At 44.1% G+C, this 14,166-nt stretch overlaps 1 protein-coding gene across 2 annotated transcripts in view; it reads left to right on the top strand.

Annotated features, from left to right (window-relative positions):
• Positions 1 to 870: 870 nt before the first annotated feature.
• The window catches only part of LOC117581878 (transcription factor hamlet), a 32,538-nt gene continuing 19,242 nt past the window's right edge, over positions 871 to 14,166 (top strand). Inside the window, exon 1 of one of the 2 annotated variants that reach the window (XM_034269344.1) lies at positions 871 to 1,103. In XM_034269344.1, the coding sequence (XP_034125235.1) occupies positions 1,043 to 1,103 (61 nt within the window). In that variant the 5' untranslated portion in view covers positions 871 to 1,042. Of the gene's footprint in view, positions 1,104 to 11,637; positions 12,204 to 14,166 lie in introns of those variants that run through there. The other variant, XM_034269345.1, reaches the window with a different exon arrangement.

Raw genomic sequence — 14,166 nt, 5'->3', positions numbered from 1 at the left:
CTGTTTCGTGCATAGGAAAAAAGGAAAATTGAAAACTGTGGAACGTGGCTGGGCAGGTGGCTCTGGGGCTGACTCTAGCCCGAGGTCTGGCTTTGGGAGAGAACAAAAAATAAAACTATAACGCGGCATAGACGAAATAGTCGGCATAGTCTCGCCGCTGCTCCATTCCGTTCCGTTGTCGTCGTCAGTGTCGGCCCCGTCGTCGTCAGTCGCGTCTGAGGAGCTTCGACGGGCAGGTGTGTGCCAAGAAGAGTTCCCCAGTACCCAGTACACAGGCAGTACTCGTTGTGGCACGAGTCGAGACGAGCAACAGTACGAGAAAAAGTTCTTGCAGTTTTTGCAGTGGCAAGTGGCTCCGCAGATCTCCTCCCAAACAACAACAAAAACAAACTTATTTCTACCGTCGGAGTGCTCGCTGCTCGGGCTGTGTCTTCGGAGTCGTAATCGGAAACGGAGACTCAATCGGAGTCTTCTTCGGAGTGCCTTCCCTTAGTGTTTTTGTTTGATTTTTGCCAATACGCCAGGAACCCAAAAGGCAAAAAAAAGGCTCACAGAAACACATTGCCAAGATTTTTTGTTGTGTTGACCACATTTTAAAGACCCTCCCCCCACAGCCCACGGAAACACCCCCCCATAAGCCACCCCTCGGCGCGGCAGTATGCAAATGAAATTGTGTCCGAGAACCCTGGCCCTGGACCCTGTCGCCCCGCAGCCTGGACTTTTCCGCACTTCCTTTGTGTTTGTTGATTTGCCAAAGTGATTTCTAATTGTTTCGACTGCTGCGGATATACGTTTAGAGCGAGAGAGAGAAAATTCGAGTGCCAAGTGTGTGGGAAAGAGAGAGAGAGAGAGAGAGAGAGACCCTACTCGATGTGTGCTGGCCCCCTGGGAGGAGAGAGTGAGAGAGAGAGAGAGAGTGAGAGTATGTCAATGTCAATGGCCCAATGGCCCATGTGGGCTTGAACTTCTTTACTCTTGAGGATTTCATTTACCTTTGGTGTTCGATTTCTGGCCATGGATATGCAGCAACAACTCTAGTTTAATGACGTCACTGCTGGAGATTATCATGCGATCCAAAGCGATTGCTAGGAAATATAATCAGGGTGAGTAGAGGAGGGAAAGCTTGGGGGGAATATATTTATAAGTGTATGTGGATTGTGGAGGCTATGGATGGTACTTGGATGAGTGAGATTATTGGTTAACATTTGTCTCCTCTAAGTCCTAAGTGAGCAAAGTAAATTCCAGGATTCAGTCAGCTCACACTGTGAAATGTTTAAATACAACAATTAGGTGGTAGCCCTCGATGAGTAGACCAATGCCTGATACTTCGAATTTGCTAAAATACCCACAAATACTTTGTAGACTGAACCTGCAGCGTGGACAATAGCCACAAAAAGTGATTGAAATGGTTGCTTGAAATGGTTGAAAAGTGTTTGAAATGTTTGAAAAACTAAATAAACCACATACGTGGGAATATTTCTAGATTTAACACAAATATTCCCAAAACTACACTTGAAAATCTTTTTAATTGAACCTCAAGGAGTACGTGCAATCACTTGATGCAATATTTTCATTACTTTTGAGTGAGTTGAATCATTATGCGAAACAAAACGCCAATAAAACTTATCAAAATGTATCTGGAAATGGGCCCCTGGAGAGCCATAGAGAGAACCATTTCCTTGCCGTCCACAATCTCCGTCACTGTTCTCTGCGGAGGATCGATCCCTGGAGACGCAAGATCTTGTATAACCCAGCCCAAAAAGGCGGACATTCCATTGCAGCGAACCCGTGGCACAGCTCGTGCCCAGTGCCCTAACTAATCTTAAAATATCTCCAGCCCCACACATCTGTTTCAATTAGTTTTCTGAGGCAGTTCTGTTCTCCGTACAATTTACTGACTTTTTCGCTTATTTCTGCGTGTGTTTTTTTGGGGGAAACAAATGCGAACTTGTAGCCCATTCTTCGCAGTTCCTTTGTGCCCCAGATAAAGCATTTTGATGTGGTTTATTTTTAAGCAGATGCAAAGCCGAAGCAGGCCAAAGTCGGAGCTCTGCTCAGTCATCGAGTTTATCAGTCGAAAAGTTTCGAAACACACATTTAGCAAGAGCCGGGGATGGGGATGGGGCTGGATCTGAATCTGAGTGTATCTGGGCGTGAAGGCAAACGGATGATGACAATTGCCTGACATCAGCCGCAATCAACTGACATTGAAAATGTTTGCATGTAAAATGTTTCCCAGCCCAGGCGATGCTGATTACGAGCCTATTACGAGCTTCAACCAAATGACATATTACGAAACACTCGCTCAGATATTTCGAATTAGTTGAACAACTGCGATGCGAATAAAACAAAAATAAATCTCCAAGTGAAGAGAAACATTCGGTAGTAAAAGGTTTTAGAAGAAGTTGCTGGGAGAGAAATTTGGTAAAGGTGCCAGGAGGTTGTGCACTTAGGATAGCTTTCCTTAAGGCTTTCACAGAAGTTTCTCAGCATTCACTTAGATTTATAGAAACTTTAAAGCAAGTCTTATGTTTCCCCGAAAGTTTAAACCAGGTTCAAGGAGTGAAAACTCCTTGGTATTCCCAGCACACAGTTCCCTTTGTCTGGACAGCTGCTGAGACTCTGCTCAGACTGCTGTCCAATATCTCGTCTGCTCCCCAAGTTTAGTCACACTTTATGCAAAAATCCCTTTTTATAGAATGCTGATCACTTTGTTATATAGCACAGCAGACGATCTGTCGATGACGCTTCTTCCGCACCAAATTGATTACTTTTAATGTCGTTAAACAAAAGTTTTGCCGGATTTCCTAATGGCATTTTCTATATCGCTAGGAATATTTTACTACAAATGATGCAAGCAACGAGCGCAGATTTCTCAGAATTGCGATATATTCTCTGAAGATTCAATTCCTGTGGGACAATTGCTGCGATTTCTTGGAAAAGGCAGTAATCGAATATGTAAAAATATATTTTATGTATCAATGCAATGGATGGGATACTCAAGAGAGGAGCTGAACCCATTTGCCAGAAGCAGATAGAAGCTGATGGAAAAGCGTATAGAATAAATTGTAAAAAAAATGAAGACTAAAGTAGAAATTGGAAAATATTTGTTAAATGTTTCTGCAAGAAGTTTTCTGATGATGCGAATGTGAGTCCCAAGATTACTTAAGACTTTTAATAGCAGCGCATAAATTTCGAACAAACAAAAAGTGAAACGAAAAATTCATTGCAAAATTCGCCCCTTAATCGCTCGTCTCCGTGTCCGTGCGGCCATAACCCAAAAGTTGTGCACAATCGAAGGGGAGTGGAGGGGACCATCCATTAGCCATCATAGTCAGGGCAATCATAACTATCATGATCCGCGGCTACTCAAGTCAGTGGAAGTCGACTCTGTGGACTCTCCTATAAAATGTTGCTATCGGTATCAGCATTTTGTTTTTATGACCTGAGAATCGATTGTATTAAGAGCTATTAAAATATTTTCTAAAACCTGCTTTGCTATCATATCATTCAATTAGGCAAGAAACGGCTATATATAGGATCATAAAACAGCATTCGCCCCGGTACGCCTGATAGTGGAAGACTCCGAAGACCAATCCATATTCACTCTCTCTGTGTTTGTTGCTGCTCTCTTTCTCAACACATTAGAGCGTCATAAATACATCAAAATAAAAGTGTCGCACTTGTAGAATTTATAGCACACGGGCAGATAGTGGCGAGAAGACTCGTACTGTCCTGACCTGACTTCAATTGGGTGACGGGTTATGCGGCAGTTGTTCATTTTTTTCGGGGGGGTGTAAACTTGTTCAGATCGAATGCCACAGATACAGATACAAAGTTTGGCAGTAGACACAAGCTTTGTCCGGCTCTGTGCTTATTTCTTTGTCACAGATAAACGCCAGATAAGCAATGGGATCAAGATTAGGTCTGGGCTGTACTGGGGTTATCTTTTGGCTTTCTTGTGTGCTTTATGGCCCGTGCCATTGGATACCCTATAAAGCAATAATTTATGAAGTTCCCCCTGCAGCTACTTGAATTTTGTTTTTAATTTTTCATCTGCTCCAGAGCGAGAGAGAGAGGGAGAGAGAGAGAGAGAGTGACCCCCAAATATGGGTTAGGCACACAAACCCCCACACCAGCCAACGATCTTTATGCGTTTCCTGATGATATCATCTACGTGTATCAGTGGAAACACGTCCCACTATAATTTTATTGTGCGCCTGCCTCTCGCTCGTCTTTATTTCGGATTGCGTTGCTTCATCGACAAATTATCATCAGCGAGACCCAATGAAAGAGCGAGCCTGAGACGGCACATGCATCGCACCTGATATTTTTATGAATTTACAACCCCACCCGAATTATTCTTCCAATTTCGACAATTTATTACCGAATACACACGCAACGCTTGACATTTATTTGCTCGTTTCAATACGAAGTTCCATTTCGATTCCCGATTCGAATCGATTCTATTTCACACTCGCCAGCTCGACGTTTTACTGTCCGAGCAAAGCAAAAAAAAAGCAAAAGTGTTTTTGTCGCTTCGATTGCAGACAAATAAGCAACAACGGTAAGACCTTGTTGTCTAGATTCCAGATAGAAGTCAATGATAGCCATGGGCCAAGTTATACCAGGCGTATACTTTATATTGCCATGACAAGGTGCCGCGAAAGAGTGGTCAGATCGCTGGACTGTTCTTTTGTGGGGCTTGCTTTCATGGATGGGTTTCCTGTCAAAGGAATACAAATCTCTCAAAATCAACGAATAAATCTTGCCCCAGCTTCTTCAGGCTCTTTCCGCTTAAGCCTCTTCTTGGGCTCTTCTTTCCTTATCCAACGACTCGACTTTCACCTTCTTTCCATCTCCAATTCAATGGGAATCACATGCATATCCACACCACAAAGTTGCCTCGCCTTCTGGGTGGCTTTCCAGCAGCTTAATCTGAACGACCCAGTAGTCGAGTTTTTGTCTTTTGTTTACAACAAAGTTACGTCAAGGCAAGACAAGGCAGGGCTTCCCATTTCCGATTATTCCAGAGACAGTGTCAACAGATCGTCGTTTATTTGGAATACGTTTCAAGTCGATTATGAGTATTATATATGAGAATTGTCTGGTCTGTCTGCCTGGTCTGCTCAGTCCCTCTGTCTCCGATCATGGTATATGAGCTGGCTTGGGTTTATCGTCGTTGCTGTCAGTATCTTGTCACTGTTCTATTGTTTATGAGTGTGGCCACTTGTCTGACAATTGTATTTATGCTTTTGCAATGGAATGGAATACTCGTTGCGGTCAGTGGGGAGATTCAATATGCGGGAGAAAGATATACACAGAAAGTGTTCTTTCGAGTGATATTAATCCGAAAGGCAGGGAGTTCCTGGGAATGGTGCAACATGTGTGAAGGCAGGGTGTGTGGTGTTCATTTCAACAAAAAGTAGATGTAGAAAATCTTATTTATACGTGGGTTAAATAGTACAAATAAGTAACTTTCCTGCCATGCAATCAGCTTCAATAATCTGCTCTAAGTCTCACTTCCATTGACTCATCTTCCTCGCAAATAAATTCCCTTTTACACCCCTCCAATGATACAAAGTCTTTCTTTGTTGCTTCCTCGTCAAAGTCCAAATTTCAGTTAGATAATACCATAAATATAAACTATGAATATTGCTTGTTAGTCAGTCGATAAGGAGTTGTAAAGATAGCAACAAATTCCACGATATGTCAACCCATTCATTCATCGCTGGATGAGGCCACATTACACCCCTGACATAGCCACCTTCCCTGCGTTTCTCTCAGTGTGTTTCATCTAGTTTAGTGTGTTGTTGTTTCTATTGGAGAATAGATAGTAGGTTGCTTTGCTCCAGATATCAGGGCCGAGTGCAGAGTACACTGCACGCGTATTTCCACTGGGGCAATTGGAGCTTTGTCCAGGCAGGCGGGCTCCGTGCTCCATGCTTCGATCGCTTCTGCGGTTGGACTGGGACTCCGACTGTTGTCGGGGCAGCAACGACTGCCGACGACGATCCTAAGTGCCAAACGAATACACTCAAACACTCATACACGTACTTTAGATTCCATTTGGTTTCTGTTTTTGTTTTTTCGGAGGCCTCTTCTGAGTCTCCCACAGCTTTTTCTATTATTTATGTATTGTCACCGAAATGAAACGCGTTCGCTGCTCGCTCGCTCTTTCTCTTCAACGTTTGATGTATAGAGAAATAATATATAACAATTACGAGGCGCCAGAGCAGCCCTGTCTAGTAGTTAGAAGCTGAGAAAGGCAATCAATTGTGGAGTGGCCAGCGCAAGGCTTAGTTTTGTGACAATTTTGTCTCTGGATTGTTGCTCCGACGCGTCGGCAAAATGCACTTCGTGGCTCCCGAGGCTTCTTGATAAATCAAAATTCCCCCTACCACCCAACCTCAGAAATTGCTCACAAAAATGTGCAAAAACAAGTCAAATTCTCACGCTAATTAAAAAAAGTGAAGTGCAAAAATATAGCGGAGAAAGATTAATAATTAAAAGTTACCTGAAGAGCTGCAAGAGTCGCAAATTTTGTGGCGAAAAACTCACAGGGAAAAGGGTTTTCAAGTGAGTGACATTTTCCAATTAGTTGCGGGGCATAGTTAAGGTCACCTTTAGAAGGGAAGTGATCTTTGATCTGCGAGTAAACCACCCTTGCCCGCCGCTGGCAGATGCACGCGAAAGTGTGCCAAGACAGGAAGCCACGAAGGAATGTCCAAAGGATAGGAAATCTTTGTGCCTGCAGCGTCTGTTTCCGCTGCACATTGCAAATTGCACTTCCCAATTGAGGGGCGCGTGCTACAAGGATGTGAGAGACAGCAGCTCCTTGCAGCTTTCACTCGTATTAAGTTACGTTTTGTCTGTTCACGCCCTTCCCACATTCCACTCCACTCTGTGTCTCTGTGCATCGGCAACGGCAAATCTTAACGGTTTGACCTTGCTATAATTATGGTCCTGACCCCCTAGCCCTCTCTGTCGCTGTCGCTGTCGCTGTCTCTGTCTCGTTTGACTTGAGAACTTGCCTTTGCTTCTGTGTGTTTTCGGGGGGTTTCTTTTGCGAGAAGAGCGACTTCCGCTCCGCCTCGAGATTCGGGTAACAATGGAACAGCAGTCGGAATGGGAATGGGAATCGCAGAGCAATCGCAGATCCTGTCGAGTGGCAGAGTAGTTCTGGCATGTCAATAAGACACACATACAATGGAAATCGCAAGGTTTTACAAGATCAGCATATGAGCTACACAATACATACATAAATACATCCTACTCGTTGGAATGAGTCTGCCTGAGAGCAGTCTTCTCTGCTTCTGCCACTCGAGACCCCCGCGAACAATGCCTGTGACGTGGAAGACTTTTTGATTTTGATTCCTTGAAGAACTTTTGCTGCTCCTTGTGTGTTGTGTGTGCCCTTGTAAAAGCCTTGTACACAAAAACCATGTGCAGCCTCGACGCTTTGTCCTCTTCCTTCGATGCCTGCCTGCCAGACAGTCAGTCGTAGAGTCAAAGATCAGCCATCCAGCTGAGTTAATTACAGCCGACAGAACTTCCACAGAGACAGCGCAACGGAGTCACTGACTCTGAATGGAACTTGGAACTCAAATCGTCAGTCGAAAGGAGGAAGTGTTCCAGCCAGAGTGTAGCGGCAGCGCAGGGGTGTGGGCAGTGCCTAAGGACATTCAGCTGTGGATTGAACAGATCTCAAGTCAGATCTTTGTATAGTACTTCTCTGTGTTGTGTTTTTTTTTTGGCGCGCTAATATACAAATGCCAGCAGTTGGAAAAGAAGTCTTGAAAATGCTTCGGGTATGCAGGGATTGAAGGCATTTAAAGCTGAAAGAAACTTTGAAGGAAAAGAGTCTGCTTTTGCGACTTTTTTGAATATTAATATTTGCAGTAAGAATGACAATGCCTGGCCATCAATGTGCGACAGCTTGTTCTCCGTTAATACAAACTAAATACAGAATAAAGGGCATAAATATGTAGATTAAAGTGATCTCGTAGACACAAAAGGTACGACTTTGAAGCATTTCTTAACAGACTGGAGGATTTACATTTTTCTAGATTTCTTATACGTTTTTTTTGTCTCACAACAAATGGACTTGAGCTTCTTAAGCGTCTGACTAATGCACACATAGACTTAGGAGCACTTTTCTTTATTTTATGTATAGATTTTTCTTTCTTCTGCTCTTGCTTCAATATATTTCTCATTCACTTAGAAGGGTACAAAATTAGCTACGATTTCTGTTCCCAATCTTCAGTGATGATAAGTTACCTCCTAACAGTTCTACATCCCATTCAAATTTCGCATATCTTTCACTGCTTCTCCACTAAAATATGCAACGAAACATTCACAAATGCAGACTAAACCATAAATTTGTCTACTACAACAATTCGTGCATCTTTTTATTGCCTCTTTTTTCCATACAATTAATTTCGTGTGCAAATTGTCTTCGTGCGTTCGATTATTCATGGTTATGCATGGAGGCGCCCAGCAGCAAGGGTTCCGCCCCTTTTGTACAATTTCTCGACTCTTTTTGTGCGTGTGTGAGGCGTGTTGGCTGATGAATTATGAGGTATCTCATATGCAGAACAAACCAGAGACAAACACACACAAAAACCAAAGCGAAATGCAAATAAAAAGGAGATCCTCGGCTGGCAAGCCTTTTTCTGTGTGTCTTTCGGGTTAAATTATGTGACAGCGGTAGAGAGAGGGGGAAGGGGTAGAGCGGGCACAGCGACTCGTTGTCGATTATGTTGTTTTAATTTAACGCTATTAGCAGCAGAGTCAGCAACCCTTGAGCAACCCTTAAGCGTTCCCCTGCATGATGACTCCGTGGCTCGCACCCGTATATCGTTCGCCTGAGGTCCTAATTGAGTTCTGCTGCTGTTTGACAAACGCAAATAGATACGCACACAGAGATACACATATATGTACAGAAAAAACATGCATACAACTCGCTGACACTTTCCATCGAATTGATATTTTATGAGGCGCCCCTTTTATCACCTTTCCTCATACGGAATACTCATCCATAATGTTGCGTGCACTATTAGAGGGAGTCCCTGCCCTCAAGTGGCGTTTTCCTCATGCAAATAAATGACAAGTGAACGGAATTTATGACCCAATCACAATACACATTGACAAGCGTTAGGCTGTCATGTAGAGAAGGTTTGTACATGAGGCCAAAAAGGGGAAAATCCCTGCTTTCTTTGCATTCAATTCGAGCACTCAATTTATTTGGTTAGACCGTTGCGATATGGTGGGAACGGAGCTGGAACAAGGAATGCAAGTTTCCATAAAGAGATTACGTTTGGGTATCAAATTAGTTGAAGAGTTATTAAAGGTATTTATTCTTGAGTAGAAGATGGAGTTGGGAGGATGGAGAGAGCATTGGGAGCACCTGAAATTGCAGAGTATTTATTGATTTAAATTGAATTTTTCATATCTATTACCGATAGTTTCTGTGTCAATAAATGCAAGCTCTTTGGCCAGCCTAAAGATATCCCAGACATCGCATAATTTTATTTAAATATAAATGCAATTTTATCTTCGTTTTATTTATTTTTAATTATAATTCTTCTCGTTAATCTTCACATTGTGCATGAGTATTAAACAATGCTTTTCCATTTGTTATACAGAACAAAGATAATGCGAGTATTATCACAGAATAAGCTGCTCTTATGCATTATTTTTTGAGTCAGTGCCAGTATTATTAACACAAGTTCAGATTCTAGGATTCTTGGTTAACATTTCTGGCCAATTTTGAATGTTTTCTTCTTCATTTCTGAGCCATATCTTTGCTCTGTTAATCGCTTAGGAACATTTGTTGCTGCAGCTTTGTATTTTACTTTTTTATACCTTTCCGCCATAAAGTCTCCTCCACTTCCTTCTTCAATTTCCTCTACCAACTTGACGTTTACTCACTTTCGCCATTTGCATTGTTTATCCATCGAAAACTCTTACTCAATGGCCAGTCATCTAAGCGCACATCCACTGGTAGCCTCAGCCCCCCTGCTTTCTGCATAAGTGGAGGCTTATTCACCGCCAAAAACCACACAAATTCCTTGGGGTCTGGCGCCACAAAAAAAAACACACAAAATAAACCCCGAAAAAAAACTTTAACGACAGATAGAAAATTAAGTTGCAAACAAAAAGCCCAAAAAGCCCATGTACTTGTCAGCGCCCACAGCTCACACTCAGCAAAGGAGCCACCCACAAGCCACACCACACACAAACACACACACACACACACAGCCAGAGAAACATGAAAAAAAGAGCAACAGAAACGTAGCGAAAGGTGGAGGAAGGAAAAGCGAAGGAAAGCAGCCACGGCTGCGGCGGCGGCGGCGGCACACTTTATGGCAGAGGCCGCAGGGCTAAAAGTCGTCGTCGCTTTCAATTATAGCCCCCCGTGCGTCCAGCACACACACACACACACACACACAGAAGCAGGCCGTACACACACACAGAGCCATTAGCCTAATGTGTGCTTATTGCGCACGCTTTGGAACAGACCTGCTGGAGGGTGGGCAGCACCCAGCGGGCGGGGAGTGCGGCAGCAGCTAACCCACTGAGCCCCACATGGGCCCCCAACCCAAAAATACAACGAACCAAAACGAGGATACACGAGGATGCAGGAGGAGGAGGAGGAGGAGGCAACCGCGAGCTAAAGCAGAAACTTGCCAGTGTCTGACGGGCAAAGGGTGGCAGGGGAGGGGAGTGTGTGCCAAGAGCAGTGCAGAGGTGGGGCGAACCGCAAACAAACAAACAAAGAGAGAGAGAGAGAGAGAGAAAGAAAGAGAAGCAACAGCAGCAGCAGCAGCAGCATCTGCATCTGTATCTCTCGCTTTTGTATCTACCATGTACATAATGTATACATACATAGGTACATATGTCTGTACATAGTTCTATATAGATGCGCATAATGAATGCGAAGATGTGCCCGCCCTATTATCCTGACTCTGCTGCGTGGCTCCTCCCTCAACTTCACGACTGTCTGTGTATCTCAAAGATACATAGAGAAGCAGCAGCAAGCAGCCAGCAGCCAGCAGCATTCTGATAGGAAAAATTGAGCAGCAACAGCAGCAGCCAGCGACATGAGGGTAAATAAGGCATAGCCCGCTCTCGCTCACACTCTCTAGAGCTGTGTGTCTCTCTCTCTGTGTACGGAGTATCCTTTTTCTGCCCTTAGGAGCTGCCTGCCTGCAATTCGAATCAGAATAACCAAGTTCTGAGATGATAATAATAATGATTGTGGTCCCCTCTGCGTAACTGACACAGATTCCCAGAGCGAGTGAGAGCGAGTGCAGAGAGAGAGAGGGAGAGAGCGAGAAGCATCTCCATGAGAGAGGGTAACAGATTCACTCGCTCGCTCTCTCTCTCTCTCTCTCTCTCTCTGCGTGTACTCGTGCTCTCGCTCTCCTTTTCATCCCCTGCTGTTTGCTATGGGAAGATACACAGATACACAGTCATCATCGGTCCTCCCGATCACTGGGATGAGAGGATGACGACGATGATGATGAGGATGGACGAACCACCACCAAACCCAATACAACACAAAACACAAAACACAAAACAACCAACCAAAAAGAGATGCCGGACGACCTCCCTGCCACTGGCACGAATATTCCCATTTGTCCGGAAAGGCAGAAGCAGCAACGAGACGGAGACGAGTCCCCGGGACACACAGCAGTGGTGCAGAGTAGAGTCGTCATACCCATCATCACCTCTAGTCAATTCAGTTCGTTGCGGCGCTCGCTCGCAATCGGAATCACAGTCTCGTCTGTCGCTGTCGCAGTTGCTGTCGCAGTTGCCGTTACCGCTGCTGTCGCTGCCGTCGCTGCCGTCGCCGCAGTCAACGTTTGAGTTTCCATCCGTGCGAGTACATTTTTATTATATTTTCGCTATCCGTTGCGTATCCGTTCGTGGTGCTCTCTGGCTCAGTATTGCAAAGACAACCGACAGATAGAGACGACACAACAAATCGAAATCTAAATCAAAATCGAAACCTAAACATAAACTGCAGTTTAGTGGGAAAAACAAAAGCGTCTCCCCCGCGTCTCCGGACTGACTGTGTGTGTGCCATGTCGCGACGTGTGCTATGAAAAAAAGTGTATTTATTGTTGATATTTGTGATAATTACAAGTGAAAATCTATAAACGGAATCATGCTGTTCGATCGATATGTCATATCAGGTTGGTACCAGCAGCAGCAGCAGCTCCACCCATCTGGTATCTGGTATCCGTGATTTAAAGGGAATAAAGTCGAAGTATCAGTCGCAGGGCTCTACCTTCGCTTCAGTCTGTGTATTCCGGGCAAAGCCTGAGCAACTATTGCTGGAGACTTGGCAGAAAAGTGATTCAGATCTTAAACGGAAGACTATCTATTTGAGTGAAACAAGTGAGGATTAAACGCTGCTGATGAGTAAACCAAGTGCCTATGATGTTGTCCCACCGATTGATTCATTCCTGGACTTTCTCTTTCCAAATAAAAGCGAATCGCAGATAAGATTGTTGACATCTTTGGCTTGTGCAGCCCTTCAAGTTAATTCCATTAAAAATCCCTAACTTATCAACTCGCAATTGCAATTAAACATTTATGGGCACGGTTTATCAGCCCAAATGTGATTACCTAAAAACACAAATTAGCTCAGGAACGAGTCGCTCCCATGGAAACACACAAAAAAAGGGAAAAGAAAAACACTTGTGCTTAAGTAAAAGTGAATAATTGAATGGCTGGCTGGCTGGCTGGCTGGCAACAAACCAATCACCAAAAACAGAGAAATAACCCAAAGCAAAGCCTTGCCGAATGTGGGTGGGCAAGGTACTCCAGATGGACGGACAGATCAGCGATGAGTAGACCCTTGAGTAGGTGCAAGAACAGACAGGCGAGGGCGCGGCACTCGAGGGGCACTTCAAAAGCATTTCGCTGGCTGGTGTGAGATGCTGATACCTCGTGCCCAGGATGCTGCACAAATACTCACAGAGTGTGCCACAATATCCTCAAGGATGTGCGAAATGCGCGGCTTGACCAGCTCATTGTGTTCCACCGCACTGTTTGCCCTGCTCTGGCCCTGTCGGTTATTTATATGGCCGATACTTATCTGCCGCTAGCTGTTGACCATTGACTGGGCCACAAACCCACAACCAGTAACGTTTCGTGGGTTCTTGGTTGCTCTGTTCTTGGGCTCTTGGCTCTTTTGTGTTATCGCGTCGGACAGGCGTTGTCATATTTTGTCTAACAGCTCAAATTACGATTTAGTTTCAAGTGTTCGAACAAGGTGGATGGACAAGACAAGAACCCTAACAGCAAACCAGTAAAAGCAACAGCAACACCAACAGATATCAGATACCCGAACAAGTAGTAAAACAAATATCAATAATCGACGGGTAATTTGTGCGTGTCTGGTTCGAGTTGCCTTCTTTTTTTGATTATAAGAATTTATTTGTAGTTTTTTTTAATGGGGAATTTGGTAATGCACTACACCTACATCCTTCGATTGTTTCGCACTTATCATCGACCTATCCTTGACTTTACTTTCATTTGATGTTCCATATCTCATCTATTCGGGGCGATAGAAAGGCTCTATCTATTCAGTCAACAGAATGTCAGAGACAAAGTCACACCGTTTGCCGTGTAATTGCATACCAAAGAAAAAAGCAAAAGAAAAACTTCTGTTGGACATATTTAAAATACTTTCGTGGGATATTTATTCAGATGCTATTTGCTGCAGTTGCTGTGTAACTGGATACCATAATTCAGGTGAATGTGAGTGTATCTACGACACAGTATAGGGTGCAGAGTAGGAGGCATTCCTTCTGCTAATAAGACACATGTTTTGTGGATTGGAGATAGTAGTAGGCCCGCGATGGACATTCGACGATGAATGATAGCCATTGAATGAGTGAGTGAGTGGCAAGTGATAGGCCCCTCTTGTCTTGCTTCATGCGTTAGACTGTCAATCACTGCACCGTGGAGCCAATTGCAAAATCACTCGCACAGAGACAGTTGGGGGCGATGATTGTCATCGTGGCAACTTGAGGTTGCCTCTCTATCCCTATCCCTATCCGTATCTATTCTATTTCGGGTTGACTGACATGACAGGCAACCAGCTGATTAGGATTACTTGCCCGCTCGAGTGCTGTCTCAAAAGTCACT

This window comes from Drosophila guanche, unplaced genomic scaffold, assembly GCF_900245975.1.
Source record: "Drosophila guanche unplaced genomic scaffold, DGUA_6, whole genome shotgun sequence".
NCBI classification, from domain to species: Eukaryota; Metazoa; Arthropoda; class Insecta; order Diptera; family Drosophilidae; genus Drosophila; species Drosophila guanche.
The sequence above is the reverse complement of the archived record's forward strand: the minus strand, read 5'-3'. Positions and strand labels throughout refer to the sequence as shown.